The sequence below is a fragment of the Moschus berezovskii genome, chromosome 27 (assembly GCF_049115385.1).
Source record: "Moschus berezovskii isolate FMDL1 chromosome 27, NW_MosBer_1.0, whole genome shotgun sequence".
Taxonomy (NCBI): Eukaryota; Metazoa; Chordata; class Mammalia; order Artiodactyla; family Moschidae; genus Moschus; species Moschus berezovskii.
In genome coordinates this window covers 22,966,907-22,984,583 of record NC_142486.1, presented here as the reverse complement: position 1 = coordinate 22,984,583, position 17,677 = coordinate 22,966,907, and the positions used below count along the sequence as shown (strand labels likewise).

The 17,677-nt window shown below is 40.6% G+C and overlaps 1 protein-coding gene across 1 annotated transcript in view; it reads left to right on the top strand.

Annotated features, from left to right (window-relative positions):
* The first annotated feature begins 13,323 nt into the window (after positions 1 to 13,323).
* LOC129545009 (phospholipid-transporting ATPase ABCA3-like) overlaps positions 13,324 to 17,677 on the top strand; it is a 204,697-nt gene continuing 200,343 nt past the window's right edge. Inside the window, exons 1-2 of the mRNA XM_088832884.1 lie at positions 13,324 to 13,383; positions 13,730 to 13,985. Of these exons, the coding sequence (XP_088689010.1) occupies positions 13,324 to 13,383; positions 13,730 to 13,985 (316 nt within the window). The remainder of the gene's footprint in view (positions 13,384 to 13,729; positions 13,986 to 17,677) is intronic.

The window sequence follows — 17,677 nt, the reverse complement described above, 5'->3', positions numbered from 1 at the left end:
ATGGAGTTAGCATACTTTTGTGTAATAGCAAAATACGTTTCTAGGATTCGTTTACAAGGAGTTTCCATGGAAATCATATTGTTTCTTTCCTCATAGATCTGATACATTGTATGAATGGATAGTCTAACATCTCAATTTGTTTCTAAGTTTATTTTTAATTGGAGTTTTAAGGCTTTTTAGCTGAAATCCCCACCAAATCACTTGCTGGTAGAGGATAATGCATTTTGTTACTCCTAAGTAAGGGTTTTTCCCGTGGTCATGTATGGATGTGAGAGTTGGACTGTGAAGAAAGCTGATTGCCGAAGAATCGATGCTTTTGAACTGTGGTGTTGGAGAAGACTCTTGAGAGTCCCTTATACTGCAAGGAGATCCAACCAGTCTATTCTAAAGGAGATCAGTCCTGGATGTTCATTGGAGGGACTGATGCTGAAGCTGAAACTCCAACACTTTGGCCACCTCATGCGACGAGTTGACTCACTGGAAAAGACTCTGATGCTGGGAAAGGTTGGGGGTGGGAGAAGGGGACGACGGAGAATGAGATGGCTGGATGGCATCACCGACTCTGTGGACATGAGTTTGGGTGTACTCCGGGAGTTGGTGATGGACAGGGAGGCCTGGCGTGCTGTGATTCATGGGGTCGCGGAGAGTCGCACACGACTGAGCGACTGAACTGAACTGAAGTAAGGGTTCTGGGTGGGGTTAGCCAGTTTGGATTTGAATTCTAGTTCTGCCACTGTACATGCTGGATAACCTTAAACAAGACCTAACCACTCTGATCCTGTTACTTGCACTGTAAAATCAGTAATATCAGCATCAGTCTCCCAGAGTTGTGGTGAGGCATAAAGGAACTCATTTTGTAAAATGTTTAGCTGTCAGGCAGGCTTCCCTGGTAGCTTAGCTGGTAAAGAATCTGCCTGCAATGCAGGAGACCCCGGTTCAATTCCTGGGTCGGGAAGATCCCTCCCCAGAGGGGACAGGCTACCCATTCCAGTATTCTGGCCTGGAGAATTCCATGGACAGAGAAGCCTGGGAGGCAATCCATGGGGTCCCAAAGAGTCAGATATGATAGAGTGACTTTCATCTTCACTTAGCTGTCAGGTGTTTATTAATGTAAGTATTCTTCATGCTTTTTAGTTTATATCATTAAAATAATGAAAACACTGTTAATAGGAATGACTTACTAGAAAGAATATTAATAAACTTATTAGTTTTGTAGTGGCCAGTAGCCAGAATGCTGATTAACTCTCCTGTCCCTGCCCTCCACTGAGACCTTGTGCTGGGACACATCTAGAGGGTTTGCAGTTCTGGAAGTTTCTTGCTAGCCCCCCACAGACTCTGAGGAGAAGGTGGCTACTTGCACTTTTCTAGCCTTTCTGCCACTACCACACTGAAGCTGACAGTAGGGGAGGGCTGTCACTAGGTAAGTTAAGCACAGTGACTGAAGTACTCACTTCCCAGTGCAAAATTTAGGGACATACTCAGAACTCAAAATACTCATTACTGAAGATTAAGAACAACAACAACAACAAAATTAACGCAATACTGAAAAAAACACCAAAAAATTCCCTAAGAAAAATAACAGATTTTTAAATAAAGATAGTCAAGATTACTGATTTTTCCTTTTATCTCCCTTAGAGTACCTCATAGTACTTCTAGGTTTTTATTTTGAAAAAAATATTAAATGTCACATGAAAGTATTTATCTTGATTATTGAGTTGGTTTCCCCTTAAATATCATAGCCAAGGCAAATGTCTCACTCCTAGTCTCTATTCGGGGAAGTAGGGGACTGTGCGGTTGGCCAGGAGGAGCAAGTGGTGAAATATTTGGGAAGCCTGAGAAAGGTGGATGGGGCGCCCCTGGAGCGTGCAGGTTGCCAGGAAAGGACAAGCTGGGGACTGGGGCTCCAGGGCCCGTGGGCGGGGAAGGGGCCAAGGCGGCGCTTACTGGGTCTTCCTGCCTGCCTGATACAGGGGTCGGACCGCGCCTTTGCGAGGTCTGCGCGCGGCGGAGGCTGTAAACCTGTCCGCGGGCGGCTGGCGGGGCGGTTGGGGAAAGCGTTGGAAGGAGGCGCGGTGCTCGGTTGATTAGCGCCCCTCTGCGTCGAGGCGGAGGCAGTTGCCGAGGCCTCAGCGGTGAGCGTAGGGACCTTCGCGCCCTTTCTTCTCTTCCCTAAACCCTCTTACTCCCTATGCTGTGCTTGCCTCTGTCGGCCTTCCAGCCCAAGAGCGCTCTCCCGCTGCGCCACGCCCCCCCTCCACCCCTTCTCAAGAACGCCACAAATGCACAAAAACCCAACTAGGAATTTAGAGTTAAATTCTAATTTTTTATTTTGGTTGTAATTGAGTGATTAGAAGGAAAGTTTTGGGAGGTTCAGTCAGCTTTGATTTTAATTTGACTTCAGGCAAGTGACTTGACCTCTAAATCTCAGCTATAATGTAGGGGTATCATTTTATTCATCCTATAGGATTTTTGTGTTTTAAGAAAATCAAGATAAAAGTCACCAGTTTCACTATTTTGAATTATTGGAATTCAGTGACTTTAATTACATTCATTATGTTGTGAAACTGTCACCACTAATTGGGGGACATTTTACTCTTCCCTAAAATAAACCCTGTACTAAAGAACAGTCATTCCTCAGGCTCCCCACTTCCACCCTCTGGCACCACAAATTGACTTTCTGTCTGTATGCATTTGCCAGTTCCAGACATTTCTTATGTCAGTGGAAATAATCAATAAGCCAATTGAGAATAGGAAAAGAAAACATTTTCAATTGAATCAGTCTGAGGACTGCAGCCTGGGAGACTGGCTTTCAGATAACTGAGGAACTGCTTCAGGGAAGCCATGGTGGTTTTCTGCATAGTTCTACATCTCATCAGAGCAAATGTTAGTGGAGGAGTATCTGGAGGCCTCTCCTCCTGTGGCCCTCATTCTTGGTAAGGATGCAAAGAAGAATGTAAGGTCCTACCTGTTGCAAGCAAGTTTCTTAACAATAAGGAAAGAAAGAACAGGTTGGTAAGCGGTGGGACGCCACTGAGCGACTGAGCACACACGAAGAACAGAGGGAATACCTTGAGAGAGGTGGGCCATGCAAAGGGAGGCAATGGCCCTGGAAGGCTGGGGAACAGAGATTTTAAGGCAAGGTCATTTGCATAATCCAGGGGATTATCGATGGACAGACTTGATTGACAGCTGCGGGTTATATAACAAGATGTTCTACTGCATGTGTCCTTTTCATAATTCATTCTGTTATAATTAGATGTGTATATTCATGAAATATTTGTAAGTAATTAGTGAGTCCAATGGGCCCCAAAAGATTAGTACATGATGGTATGAGGTGTGTGTGTGTGCACCAGAGTAGGGAAAGTCCCTCTAGTTGGCTGGTGGGTGATTTTTCTGGCCCCTTGATTATTTTGGACTATTGATGGGGGCATATTTGGTGGGGGTGGTAAATTGGTTGGTGGGATTAGGCGACCATTGGATGTTTAGCTGAAGGGAGCTGCCTTTCCTTGCTCTTGGCTAACTTCCTATCTAACAGAAAGAACACCAAACAAGTAGGAATACATTCCTTTAAGGTTTCACAAAAACAAGCAAAAATAGATAGAAATGTATACAATGTGTCAGTATGACCTTGGCACCAGAGAAAAGGAGTCTTATCATCGAAGAAGTATCAGTACTGACATCTCAGGAAGGGAGGCATTTAATCTTTATTTTTATCAGGGATTTTTAAACTTTAGATCAATGTACCTTTTTCTTTAGTGATTAAAGCAGATGCACAAGGTTATGTTTGATATGCTACAAACAGGCTGTTTTAGCTAGTGTAAAATTAAAGTTAAATCATGTATAAGTGAGAATGACTTCTTCGTAACTCAGTTTGTGAAAATTTCTTCCTTCACACATATATAAATATAGAACCATATAATATGTGGTCTTTTGTGTTTGGCTTCTTCCACTTGACATATTTTCAAGGTTCATGGGTTTTGTGTCAAGTAACTACATTTTGGATAATACCACATTCTGTTTATCCATTCTCAGAGACTTTCAGATTGTTACAACTTTTTGATTATTATGAATAATGCTACCATGAACTTTAGAGAACATGTTTTTGCATTGGTGTATGATTTCTATGCCTAGAAATTTAGGAATAAACTTGCAGGGTCATATGGTAATTGTATGTTTAACTTTTTGAGGAATGACCGAACATTTCCACAGCTGCTATACTACTTTACATTCCCACTAGCAGTGTGTGAGGGCTCCAGTTTTCTACATTCTTGCCAATATTTATTTTCTGTTTAAAAAATAAAAGATTTTAAGTTATAGCTCTTAGTGGGTGTTTGCACATTGTGGTTTTGATTTAAATTTCCCTAATGGCCACCTCATGCGACGAGTTGACTCACTAGGAAAGACTCTGATGCTGGGAGGGACTGGGGGCAGGAGGAGAAGGGGACGACAGAGAATGAAATGGCTGGATGGCATCACCGACTCAATGGACGTGAGTTTGAGTGAACTCCGGGAGTTGGTGATGGACAGGGAGGCCTGGCGTGCTGTGATTCATGGGATCGCAAAGAGTCAGACATGACTGAGCAATTGAACTGAACTGAACTGAACTGAATGACTATATTGAGCATCCTTTCATGTACTTGTTGGCCATTTGTACAATTTCTTTTGGAGAAATGTCTATAGCTCCTTTTGCACATTATTTTACTAGTCTGTCATTTTGTTGTTGAGTTGTAAGAGTTCTTTGTATGTTCATAATATGAAATCCTTATCAAATTTATGATGTGAAAATATTCCATTCTATGACTTGTCTTTTCACATTCCTGTCCTTCAGAGTTTTTGACTTGATGAAGCTCAATTAATGTGTTTTCTTCTGGTGTCATATCTGAGAATGCATTGCTGAATCCAAGTTATGAAGATTTCCTTCTAAAATTTTATTGTTTTAGCTCTTACTTTTGGGTGTTTGATCCATTTAAAAATAATTTTTGTATATATTGTGAGGTTAGAGTCCAACCTTATTCATTTGCATTTGCCTGTTATCAGGCCCTCTCCACATTCTTGGGCAGCAATACCATAGAAATGAATATTCCTACCACAAGGTTCTTAAGCAGGTAAAGTTTTTTATTTGTGTGATATTTTGTCCACAAGGGAGAAGGCAGAAAAGACTGCCCAATAACTCCATGATAAGTTTTGAGGAACAGGTTTAAAAGACAGTGTGAGGGAGGGTGCTGCAAGGTACCTAATCAGCTTATGTTTGATTTTTTAATTGATTGGCATCAAGGTTAAATTTCAAGCATCATCAACCTTCTGGTTCCAACCAGTGTGGGGTCTACATGCTTGCAGTCATCAGTTTTCATCTGGTGGGAATCTGTGTCCTGCAAAAATATCTTGGGAATGTCTGTCAGGTCTTTGGGCTTCCCTGGTGGCTCAGTGATAAAGAATCCTCCTGCAATACAGGAGCCACAGGAGATCCCTGGGTCAGGAAGGTCCCTTGGAAGAGGGCACAGCAACCCACTGCAGTATTCTTGCCTGGAGAATCCCACGGACAGATGAGCCAGACAGGCTACAGTCCTTAGGGTCACAAAGAGTTGGACACAACTGAAGCAGCTTAGCAGCAGTAGCAGTCAGGGAACTCGGAGTTCAGTGATTCTATAGGTGTCAATAAAAAAAAAAATTATTGGAGGATAATTGCTTTATAATGTTGTGTTGATTTCTGCCTTACAATAATGTGAATCAGTCATAACTATATATATATAATATATTAGCATGTATATATATATATATATATATACCCTCCCTCTTGAGTCTCCCTACTACCCACTCATCCCACCTCTCTCGGTCATCACAGAGTGCCAGGCTGGGCTCCCTGTGTTATATAGCAGCTTCCCACTTACTATCTGTTTTGTATAGGTGTGTACATGTCAATGCTACTTTCTCAATTCATCCCACCCTCACCATCCCCCATGGTGTTCACAAGTCCCTTTTCTATGTCTTTTCACCATTCCTTCTCTGCAGTAGGTTCATCAGCACCATTGTTCTAGATTCCATATATATGTGTTAATATATATTTGTTTTTCTGACTTCATTCTGATTAACAGGCTCTGGGTTCATCAACCTCACTATAACTCACTCTAATTTGTTCCTTTTTATGACTGAGTAATATTCTATTGTATATATGTACCAGGACTTCTTTACCCATTCATCTATTGATGGATATCTAGATTGCTTCCGTGTGCTGGCTATTGTAAAATAGTGCTGCAGTGAACATTTGGGTACATGTGTCTTTTGAGTTATGATTATCTCAGGGTATATGCCCAGTAATGGAATTGCTAGGTCATATGGTAGTTTTATTCCTATAATTTTAAGGAATCTCCATGCTGTTCTCCACAATGGCTATATAATTTACATTCCCATCAACAGTGTAAGAGAGGGTTCCCTTTTCTCCACACCCTCTCCACCATTTATTGTTTGTAGACTTTTTTGATGGCAACCATTCTGACTGGTCTGAGATGGTACCTCATTGTGGTTTTTATTTACCTTTCTCTGATAATGAGTCTTGTTGAGCATCTTTTCATGTGTTTGTTAGCCATCTGTATATTTAGTTTTTTGGCCCATTTTTGGATTAGGTTGTTTATTTTTCTTGTATTGAGCCACGTGAGCTTTTTGAATATTTAGTTTTTTGGCCCATTTTTGGATTGGGTCATTTACTTTTCTTGTATTGAGCCACATGAGCTTTTTGAATATTTTGGAGATTAAATTTTTGTCAGTTACTTCATTTGCTATTTTCCCCCATTCTGAAGGTTGCCTTTTCACATTGCTTATAGTTTGTTTCATTGTGCAAAAGCTTTCAAGTTTAATTAGGTCACATTTGTTTATTTTTTTTTTTTATTTTCATTACTCTAGGAGGGTGTCATAGAGGATCTTGTTGTGATTTATGTCAGAGAGCATTCTGCCTATGTTTTCTCTTAAGAGTTTCATAGTTTCTGGTCTTATACATAGATCTTTAATCCATTTTGAGTTTATTTTTGTGTATGGTGTTAGAAAGTGTCCTAGTTTCATTCTTTTACAGGTGGCTGATCAGTTTTTCCAGTACCATTTGTTAAAGAGATTGTCTTTTCTCCATTGCATATTTTTGCCTTCTTTGTCAAAGATAAGTTGTCCATAGGTTCATGGATTTATCTCTGGGCTTTCTATTTTGTTCTATTGATCTATATTTCTGTCTGTGTGCCAGTACCATACTGTCTTGATGATTGTAGCTTTGTAGTATAGTCTGAAGTCAGGCAGGTTGACTCCTCCAATTCCATTCTTCTTTCTCAAGATTGCTTTGGCTCTTCGAGGTTTTTTTGTGTTTCCATACAAATTGTGAAATTATTTGTTCTAGCTCGGTGAAAAATACCATTGGTAGCTTGATAGGGATTGCACTGAATCTGTATATTGCTTTGATTAGTATACTTATTTTCACTATATTGATTCTTCCAATCCATGAACATGGTATATTTCTCCATCTATTTGTGTTGTCTTTGATTTCTTTCATCAGTGTTTTACAGTTTTCTATATGTAGGTCTTTTGTTTCTTTAGGTAAATTTATTCCTAAGTATAGACTTCCTTCTTAACAATTCTTTGGCTGCATCTTATAGGTTTTGAGTTGTGTTTTTGTTGTTATTTGTTTTAGGTATTTTTTAATTGCTTTTTTGATTTCTTCAGTGACCTCTTGGTTATTCAGAAGTGTATTGTTTAGCTTCCATATATTTGTGTTTCAACAATTTTATTTCCTGTGAAGTGAAGTGAAGCCGCTCAGTCATGTCCGACTCTTTGTGACTCCATGGACTGTAGCCTACCAGGCTTCTCTGTCCATGGGATTCTCCAGGCAAGAATACTGGAGTGGGTTACCATTTCCCTCTCCAGGGGATCTTCCTGGCCCAGGGATCGAACCCAGGTCTCCCACATTGGAGGCAGACGCTTTAACCTCTGAGCCACCAGGGAAGCCCCTTTATTTCCTGTAATTGATATCTAATCTTACAGCACTGTTGTCAGAAAAAAATGCTTGATGCAATTTCAGTTTTCTTAAATATACCGAGGCTTGATTTGGGACCCAAGATGTGATCTATCCTGGAGAATGTTTTGTGTGCACTTGAGGTAAAAGTGTATTATACTGCTTTTAGATGGAATGTCCTATAGATATCAATTAGATCCATTGGCCTAATGTGTCATTTAAGGCTTGTGTTTCCTTACTAATTTTCTGTCTGGATGATCTTTCTGCTGGTGTGGGTGGTGTGTTAAGTCCCCCACATTATTGTGTTACTGTCAATTTCTCCTTTTAAGTTATTAGCATTTGCCTTATATATTGAGGTGCCCCTATGTTTGGTGCATATGTAATTATAATTGTTATATCTTCTTCCTGAATTTATCACTTAACCATTGTGTATGTCCTTCCTTTTCTCTTGTAACAGTCTTTACTTTAAGGTCTGTTTTATCTGATATGAGTATTGCTACTTCAGCCTTCTTCTGATTTTCATTTGCATGAATTATCTTTTTCCATACCCACACTTTCAGTCATACGTGTCTCTAGGTGTGAAATGTGTCTCTTATAGTCAGCATATATGTGGGTCTTGTTCTTGTATCCGTTCACCTGGTCTGTGTGTTTTGGTTGGAGCATTGAATCTATTTACACCTAAGGTGATTATTGATATGTATGATCCTATTACCATTTATTTTATTAATTTTCCTTTGTTGTAGGTCTTTCTTTTGTGTTTCCTCTCCAGAGAAGTTCCTTTAGCATTTGTTGTGAAACCTGGCTTGGTGGTGTTGAATTCTCTTTACTTTTGCTTATCTGTAGAACTTTTGACTTCACTGTTGAATTTGAATGAGTCCCTTGCTGGATAGAATAATCTTGTTTGTAGGTTTTTTCCTTTCTTCACTTTAGGTATATCCTGCCACTCCCTTCTGGCCTGCATAGTTTCTGCTGAAAGATCAGCTATTAACCTTATGGGGATTCCCTTGTATATTGTTTTTTGCTTTTCCCTCACCATGTTTAATATTTTTGTGTTTAACTTTTGTTAGCTTAATTAATATGTGTCTTGGAATGTTTCTCTTTGAGTGTATCCTGTGTGGGCCTCTCTGGGCTTCCCGGACTTGGGTGGGTATTTCCTTTCCCATGTTAGGAAATTCTTTATTGTAATCTCCTCAAATATTTTCCTATACATTTTCTTTTTTTCTCCTTCTTGGACTCCTATTTTTCAAATGTTCATGTGATTATTGTTGTCCTGAAGATCTCTGAGACTGTTATCTCATTTCTTTTCATTCTTTTTTCTTTATTCTGCTATGCTTCAGTTATTTCCACTTTTCTACCTTCCAGCCTCACTTATCCATTCTTCTGCTTCAGTTTTTCTGCTATTGGTTCCCTTTATTATGTTTTTTTATTTCAATTATTGTGTTGTTCATTGCTGATTGTTTTTTATTTCTTCTAGGTACTCAAACATTTCTTGTATCTTCTCAATCTGTGTCTCCATTCTATTTTCCTGTGCCTCCATCTTATTTCTGAGATATTGGATCAGCTTTATGATCCTTACTCTGAATTCTTTTTCAGGTAAACTGCCTAATTCCTCTTTAATTGTTTGGTCTTGTGTTTGTTTTTTTTTTTTTTGAACCATGATCCTTCATCTGCTACTGTTTTCTCTCTCTTTTCATTTTGTTTAATTTACTCTCTTTGGGGTCTCATTTCCACAAGATCATAGTTCCTCTTATTTGTGGAGCTTGCCCCCTAGGGACTGAGGTTGAATTAGTGTCTTTTGAAGGTTTCCTGGTGGGGAAGACTGGTGCCTGAGTTCTGGTGGGTAGAGCTGGGTCTCATCTCTCTGAAGGGCAGTGTTGCAGTGCCCTTGACACTGAAGACACCTGGGGTGTCTGGAGCATAGTATGGTTTTGGGTAGCCTGTCTGCTAATGGGTAGTATTGTGTCCCTCCTTTGCTAGCTGTTTGGCACTGGAGTTTGCTGGCCTTTGGGTGCAGTCAAGTCTTATTATTGAAATGAAGGCCTTTGAGAATCTTCTCACCAATTACTATTCCATGTGGTTGGAGTTCTCTGTTGGTCTAACATCCTGAACTTGGGTCTCCAACCTTGGCGTTTCAGGCCTGATCCCTGGCTATAGCACTAAGACTTGACAGGTCACACAGCACAGGGGAGAAAGAGAAAGAAAGAAGAAAAAAAAAAAAGAATCAGACATATAAACTAAAAAAAAGAATGGACTGATAAAACCCAGAGACAGATGGTAAAGGTAAAACTAAACAGAAGAAACACACAAAAACCTCACACACTCACACTTAGAAAAAGAAAAGAAGAAGGAAAAAAAGAATACAAAGAGGAACCAAAAAAAAAAAAAGAGAGAGCAATCAAACCATAAACAGACCCATAAATGAAAACAAACACTGCTGCTGCTGCTGCTAAGTCGCTTCAGTCATGTCTGACTCTGTGCGACCCCATAGACGGCAGCCCACCAGGCTCCCCTGTCCCTGGGATTCTCCAGGCAAGAACACTGGAGTGGGCTGCCATTTCCTTCTCCAGTGCATGAAAGTGAAAAGTGAAAGTCAAGTCACTTAGTCGTGTCGACTCTTAGCGACCCCATGGACTGCAGAATACCAGGTTCCTCCATCCATGGGATTTTCCAGGCAAGAGTACTGGAGTGGGTTGCCATTGCCTTCTCTGAAACAAACACTAAAAACTATATTAGTAAAAATACAAAATGAAAAACGTGGGTAAAAAAATTTGTAATGAAAAAGTACGGTAGAAAAAAAAGAAAAAATTAATTTATTTAAATATAAAAGTATAAATAAGGAAAAAGTAAGTAAAAATAAAAATTAAAGGAGTAATAAAAAAGGAAAAACAATAGAACAAAACAAAAAAGATAAAGACAAATATATATATATATAGAGAGAGTGGCAGTAAGAAGGATATTTTCCTGTGGCCTCAGTTGTCAGTATCCTCTCTCCTACAGTGAGCTCTAGTCAATCTGTCTACTCCAGAAGTCCTCTAGTATTTCTAGGAAGGTCTCTGGATCTGCTATGGGCACTATGTTGTCAGCTCAGACTTAGATCTGGCCTTCTTCTAGCTTGTACTTGCTTCCAAAGTCCACAATTTACGTCACAGTCCACAGTCTCAAGCCAATGGCAGGGATTTAATCCAGTACTCCTATATCTGCCAGAGTGAATTTCCTTCCTCTTCTTTGGTCACACAGCCCCTGGTGCTCAGTTTTGGTTTTGCCCCCTGCTCTGTTTGTAGGCCAACCTCTGGCATCTGTTCCCCTCCCAGACCAGAATGGGTGAAAGCCACTGCTCAGGGGAGAGGGAGGGATATGGCAGACACAATTGGGATGTGCAAGGAGCGCCTGCAGCAGCAGAGGCCTGGAGAAGTTTCTACAGCCTAAGATGGGTCATGCACTCTTCTAGGGGAACTGGCCCCAGTCATGGGTTCCTTGGCAGTACTGGGCTGCACAGGCTCCCAGGAAGGTGTGACAGTGACCTGCACCTACTCACAGTTTGGTGGAAGCTGTGATGGCCATCACGCCCACCTCTGGGGTTGGAGACTGCAACCATGTCTCGCCCCACCTCTGACACTTGTGAAAGTGTCGTCTTGCTGTCCGAGAGTGCACAGAGTTAGAGGGTCCCCTCGACAGTGATCTCTCTCTGTGTCAGGCTCAGGCTTTTTCTGGGATTCCTCAGCTGTGTTATACTGGCCCCCTCAGACTGTCTCCATGGCAATCAACCCCAGTCCTCTCCCTGGAGTCTCTGAACCTCAGCACTCAGTGGCCCCAAACCCCAGCGGGCATGCAGACAAGCATTTCAGGCTGGGGAGTGCTGGTAACCATTGGTCTGTGTGCAGAAGTCTCTCCAATTCGCCTTGCACACACCTGTTGCTTCACTCTCCTTTGAGGTTCTGAAGTGCCCACCCTGTCCCCATCCTTGAGATGTTTACGAGTGTACAGAAACGTTTCTTCTTTCAGAGCTCCCTCCCTGAGGCACAGGTTCCTTCCTGATTCCTTTGTCTCCCTCTATCTCTTGTTTTTCTTTATATCTGTTGCCCTACCCCATTATGAGGAGATTAGTTTAACGTTTTGGAAGTCTGAGGTCTTCTGCCAGCATTCAGTAGATGTTCTGTAAGAGCTATCCACATGCAGATGTATTTTTGATGTATTTATGGGGAAGAAGGTGATCTCCACATCTTACTCTTCTGCCATCTTGAAGGTTTCTAGGTGGCAAATTTATAGTCTCAATTTTGTTCTTTGGAAACTATGTGCATATGGAACAGAGAAAGAGTTTATCTTTTATTCCTGTGGGTCTTTGGGTATTGTCTCAGAGACCTAAGCTTTTAGGTGCTTTATTTTAAGGGGTCTGTGAAACCTGCTTGTGCAAGGCTGTTCCCGTGGTCCTTTAAAAAAATGGCTGTACTCCTGTCTTCCAGTCTTGTGCCTATTTGGTTGTTTAAGCACTGTTTGTTCTAAAGACTATTATTTATTGTTGAAAATCAACTGACCATAGCTGTATGGGTTTATTTCTGGATTTTCAATTCTATTTCATTACATTTATTTATCTATGTTTATGCCAGTATCATACTGCTTTGCTTATTGTCATTTTGTAGAAAGTATTGAAATCAAGAAATGTGAGATCTCATAATTTGTTCTTCTTTTGCAAGGAAAGTTTTGTTTATCTAGGGTTCCCTGCAATTCTGTATGAATTTTAGGATAAGTGTGTTCATTTCTGCAAAAAGACAATTGGGTGTTGTATGATTCTGTAGATGAATTTGGAGAGTACTGCCATATTAATGGACTTTGCAGATGGCGCTAGATCACTAGAGCCATCTGCTAATGCAGGAGACATAAGAAATGTGGGTTTGATCCCTGGGTCAAGATCTCCTGGAGGAGGGCATGGTAACCCACTTTAGTATGTTTCCCTAGAGAATCCCATGGACAGAGGAGCCTGGAATGTTCCATAGGGTTGCAAAGTGTTGGACACAACTGCAGTGACTTGGCACGCTGGCACGTCGTGTTAGTCATACTGAACATGAATGGTGGATGTCTTCATTTATTTTGCTGTTGGTGTTCATTCCCTGAGTTGTGTCCAACTCTTTGTACCTCCTTGGAGTGCAGCTTGCCAGGCTCCTTTGTTCTCTGCTATCTCCTTTTTAAAAGCTTTTTAAAAGATTATCTTTCAAGGTTGATGAAAAGAGTAGAACAGTGAAGTAATCATTTTACTTGACTAAACTTAACATTTTGGCAGGTAATCTAAATTTTAAAAATTTCTTCTTTTTTAGTGTTGAACTTTCATTCTTTGTGGTACAATGGATACCTTGTGGCTTAATCAGTTTGCCATCCTCCTCTGGAAAAATTTCATATTAAAGGTAAGTGGAGGTATCTTTGAGAAATGGCTGTAAAGGCTAATGAATTTGAAAAGAAAAATTTTAATAATTTCTTCATTTCATTTCAGTTTATGGGGATTTTTCTTCTTTTGTTCCATGTCTGAAGGTAGATTTCTAAATCTGAAGAATATCAATAGGGCAAACCAATAAAATCAATAGTGAAATGAGAAGAGGATGAAGAAGACAATCCAAAGAACCATTCATTTTGCAGAATGAAGTTGAATGATATATATATGTATTGTATACACGTATGCACACAAGTGTAAATACACACATACACACATATAATACTCTAAAGTTAATTTGTATAATTTTGTTTCTCTTGTAGAAACGGAAGATTGGTTCTTTAACTGTGGAAATTTCCATGACAATGCTGTTCTGTTCATTGATTTTGCTTCTGCGCAAATATTCCAAAAGGGAATTTACACAAGCTACTTTTTTCCAGTCTCTTCCCTTGAATGAACTTCCCACTTTCCTCACTGATAAGAAAAAGGAATATGAATTGGTTTATGTGCCTTCTGGAAGTGATGTGGCAAAAAATATTACTGAGAAAGTGAAAGACGATTTAAATGCCAGCCTTAGAGGTTAGAAATTGTGATGTTTAAAATATTTTTGTAGAATAATTATTAATTTTTTGTAGAGAAGGCCTGTTTCAGTGACCCTTATAACCTGTACATTAATCTCAAATATACTGTTATGAACTTTGTAAAAAAATATCAAACACACCTAAACAAAATATACTATTTAGAATTAGATGACAAGTTATATAATTCGAAATCTTCTTTGTCTCTGATTGTACTTCTTAAATTAGGGTAAGTTCCTGAGTATGTCAAAAGGACACCAAGCCTCACAATTAATTTGGTAGTTTTTTTCCTGGATGCATAAACTTTACTTGAGGTCACTGATTTTACATTTTGTAAAATATATTACTTAAGTGTGTTATAGGATTGTGTTTAGAGAGAAAATTAAAATGATGTAGAATTATAGAATACTTATACAATTCTTATGTCCTTACACTCTCCTTACTCTGCACCCAATTTCTCTTCTTTGTCCCCCACAGTTAAAAATATTGTCAGAAATTTGATAAGAATCCCTTCAGTCTTATCTCATGCTTTTACATATGTGTGTTCATGGATTTATCCTGTTAAATGTTTTTAAAATTATACATTATTTTTTTCATTTTAAGGGTTTTGAGATGGGAGGGAAAGGTAGATGCTATATACTTTGTCATCTAAGTGACCATCTTTAAAAATTAAAGTGTTATATTTATGTAAATTAATGCGAAATTCCCTTCAATTTTTAAAATATAAACCATGACTCTCCAAAAAACTTTAGTGCTTATGATGGGCTGGTTTAGGTTACCTTTCAAGTACCCCTGTTTGTGGAGGTAGAGGACAGAGAACAGGTTGCTACTTCTTATCCTTTCCTATTATGGGTCCATCAGTGAAAAAGTTTAAGACACATTGTCATTCAGTCATATTGAGGCCATCATGAGACAGTGTTGCTGAAGGCTGGGATAGAGGTCTGATGAGTTGAAGGTAAGTGGTGGCATAGCTTAATACGTGTCTCATTATAAACTGCTAACTTAAAAGAAAGGAAGCTCAGAAACTTTCCTCCTCCTGATGATTTCTGATACATTCTTTTATTTTCAGTTGAACTAACTCCTTACCAAACTAGCCCAATGACTATAAGAAGATAGACGTAAAAGTCTTTATTTGGAAAACTTCCACATTTAGTTTTTACTGCTATTCTGAAGAATTATAACTTAAGAAAAACACCTTACTAGGGGCTCCAATCAAGATGGGAGTAGAAGGACATGGGGCTCACCTCATGCCACAGATACATTAAAAATACATCTACTGGACTTCCCTGGTGGTCCAGTGGTTAAGAATTTGCCTGCCAATGCAGGCAACATGGGTTTGATCCCTGGTTTGGGAAGATATCATATACTGTGGGGCAGCTAGGCCTGTGTGCCACAACTACTCAGCCCACACACCCTAGACCCTGCAAGCCACAACTACTGAATTCATGCACTGCAACTACTGAAGTCCATGTGCCCTTGAGCCCATGCTCCACAATACGAGGAGCCACTGCAACAAGAGAAGCCCACACATTACAACTAGAAAGTAGCCCCAGCTCACCACAACTAGAGAAAGCCCACATGCAGCAATGAAGGACCTGTGTCCCTGATAGGGGGCTGAAAAACAGGAAAGATTCTCATACCAAGGGAAGCCCCCTCACTGGTGGGGAGATCAGGTGGGACAAAAAGGGAGCATCAAAGTCTCAGCGAAAAGCACAAGAACCAGCTTGTGGTAGGTGGGCAGAGCAGAGAGAGACCTGAACAGATGGGCTGTGCCATTGTCCTGAACTCTTCAGCCTGAGACACATATCCATGGTACAGACAAGGGCTGAGTGCTGAACTTGGTGTTTAGAGGACAGACCCAGGGAGAGGATTTCTATTGGCTGCACAGAGACAGCCAAAAGGGGCTGGAGTGTGGTAAGGCAGCAACCAGGGGTGTTTGAGGAAGAAGTTTGGGCCTACTATATAAGCCTGGTCAACAAGCCATTGTTAAGTGGAGCTTGAAGGAAGGGGTAGGGTTGCCAATGCAGCTTCTTTCTCCATGTGCTGACCTGGTCTTTATGGGCTCTGGGCTCCCACGCCCCAGCCACCTCCTTGGTGGGCACTGGGAACAGACTTCAGTGGTTTGCCCACTGCAGAGGCAAGGCTGAAACCACCGCTGAGCTGCAGGGGCAGTGGGACCTAGGAAGCAAGGCTGAAATCTCTCCCCACAGCTGTGCAAGTCTCAGATTTACATATTTGCCCATCACCAGTTTGTAAATTCAGTATCTGTAGGACATCTGAGTGGATAATGGGTGCTCCTATGGATAGGACGGGTCTGGCCTTAGCAGCTGTGTATTTGTGGGCACACACATATGGGGGCAGGGTCAGGATAGAGTCTGGGCTGGCTGCATAGCTCCCACAAGCAGGTCTAGGTGCATGACTACTGCAGTCTTAGAACCTGCCTTCAGCGTATCTGCATTGATGGCCTTGTGAAAACAACACGTGAGGGACACCAGGGCCAATTGCCAGCATTCCCAAGGTTGAGATGGGGCCAAGGGCAGTGCCAGAAACAGTGCACTTTGTGAGCCCACACAGTGGGTGACAGGTGACACAACAGAGTATACCCATACAGTGAACCGCCCTGGCAGAATACTCAGTGGTTCTATCCTAGTGGGAAAGCCCTAATCCAGCATACCTCATACCGCAGAAACAGCTCAGAAATGAATCTGGGGGCTTCTACTCCAACAACTAGGGAACAGAACCAGCCTTGACAGGGCAGTGACAACCACAGAATAAAAGAAGATAACCTGATCAGTATCCAGTGTAGGCCCTAGTCACCACGATGTCAGTCACACTTTCTATCAGGAGGATAATGGCCCGCACACACTGAAGAAAGAGGTGGCAGACAGCTACACTAAAAAATAACTCTCACACCAAACATGGTTAAATCCACACAGGTTATGCAGAGGGACTCCTACATAAAAATAGCCCTCTAAGGCCACAGTAGATAATTGTTTCTCCTAAACTCATTCAGCAAGAGAAGTATAAGTAGAATGAAGAGGCAGAGGAACCACTCCCAATTAAAAGATCAAGAGAACTCCTCTGAAAGGAAGAACAATAGACCTCTTTAAAACAATAGACCTCTCTAGTCTAATAGACACTGAGTTCAACAAGGAGATAATAAAAATTCTGAAGGAATTAAGAAAAATTGATAGAAATGCAGATTACTATAAAAAGGAAATAGAAACTATAAAAAGGAAACAAGAAAAATTAGAGAACTCATTCGCCAAGAAGAAAGCTGAGCTAAAGGCAATGAATAGCACAATGAATAATGCAGAAGAATGCATAAGTAATCTGGAAGATACAATAATGGAAATCACCCAGTCATAACAGCAGACAAAAAGTCAAATTTTGAAAAAAAAGAAAATATTACAAGAGACTTATGGGATAGAATATCGGAGAAGGCAATGGCATCCCACTCCAGTACTCTTGCCTGGAAAATCCCATGGGCGGAGGATAGTATATAGCGTGCCAATCTACACATAATGGGAACCACAGAAGAAAAAGAAAAAGAGGATTGAAAATATATTTGAAGAAATTATGGCTGAAAGCTTCCCAAACCTAAAGAAGGAAGGCTTGGGTTTTATTTCAGTTCAGTTCAGTTCAATTACTCAGTTGTGTCCAACTGTTTGCGACCCCATGAATCACAGCATG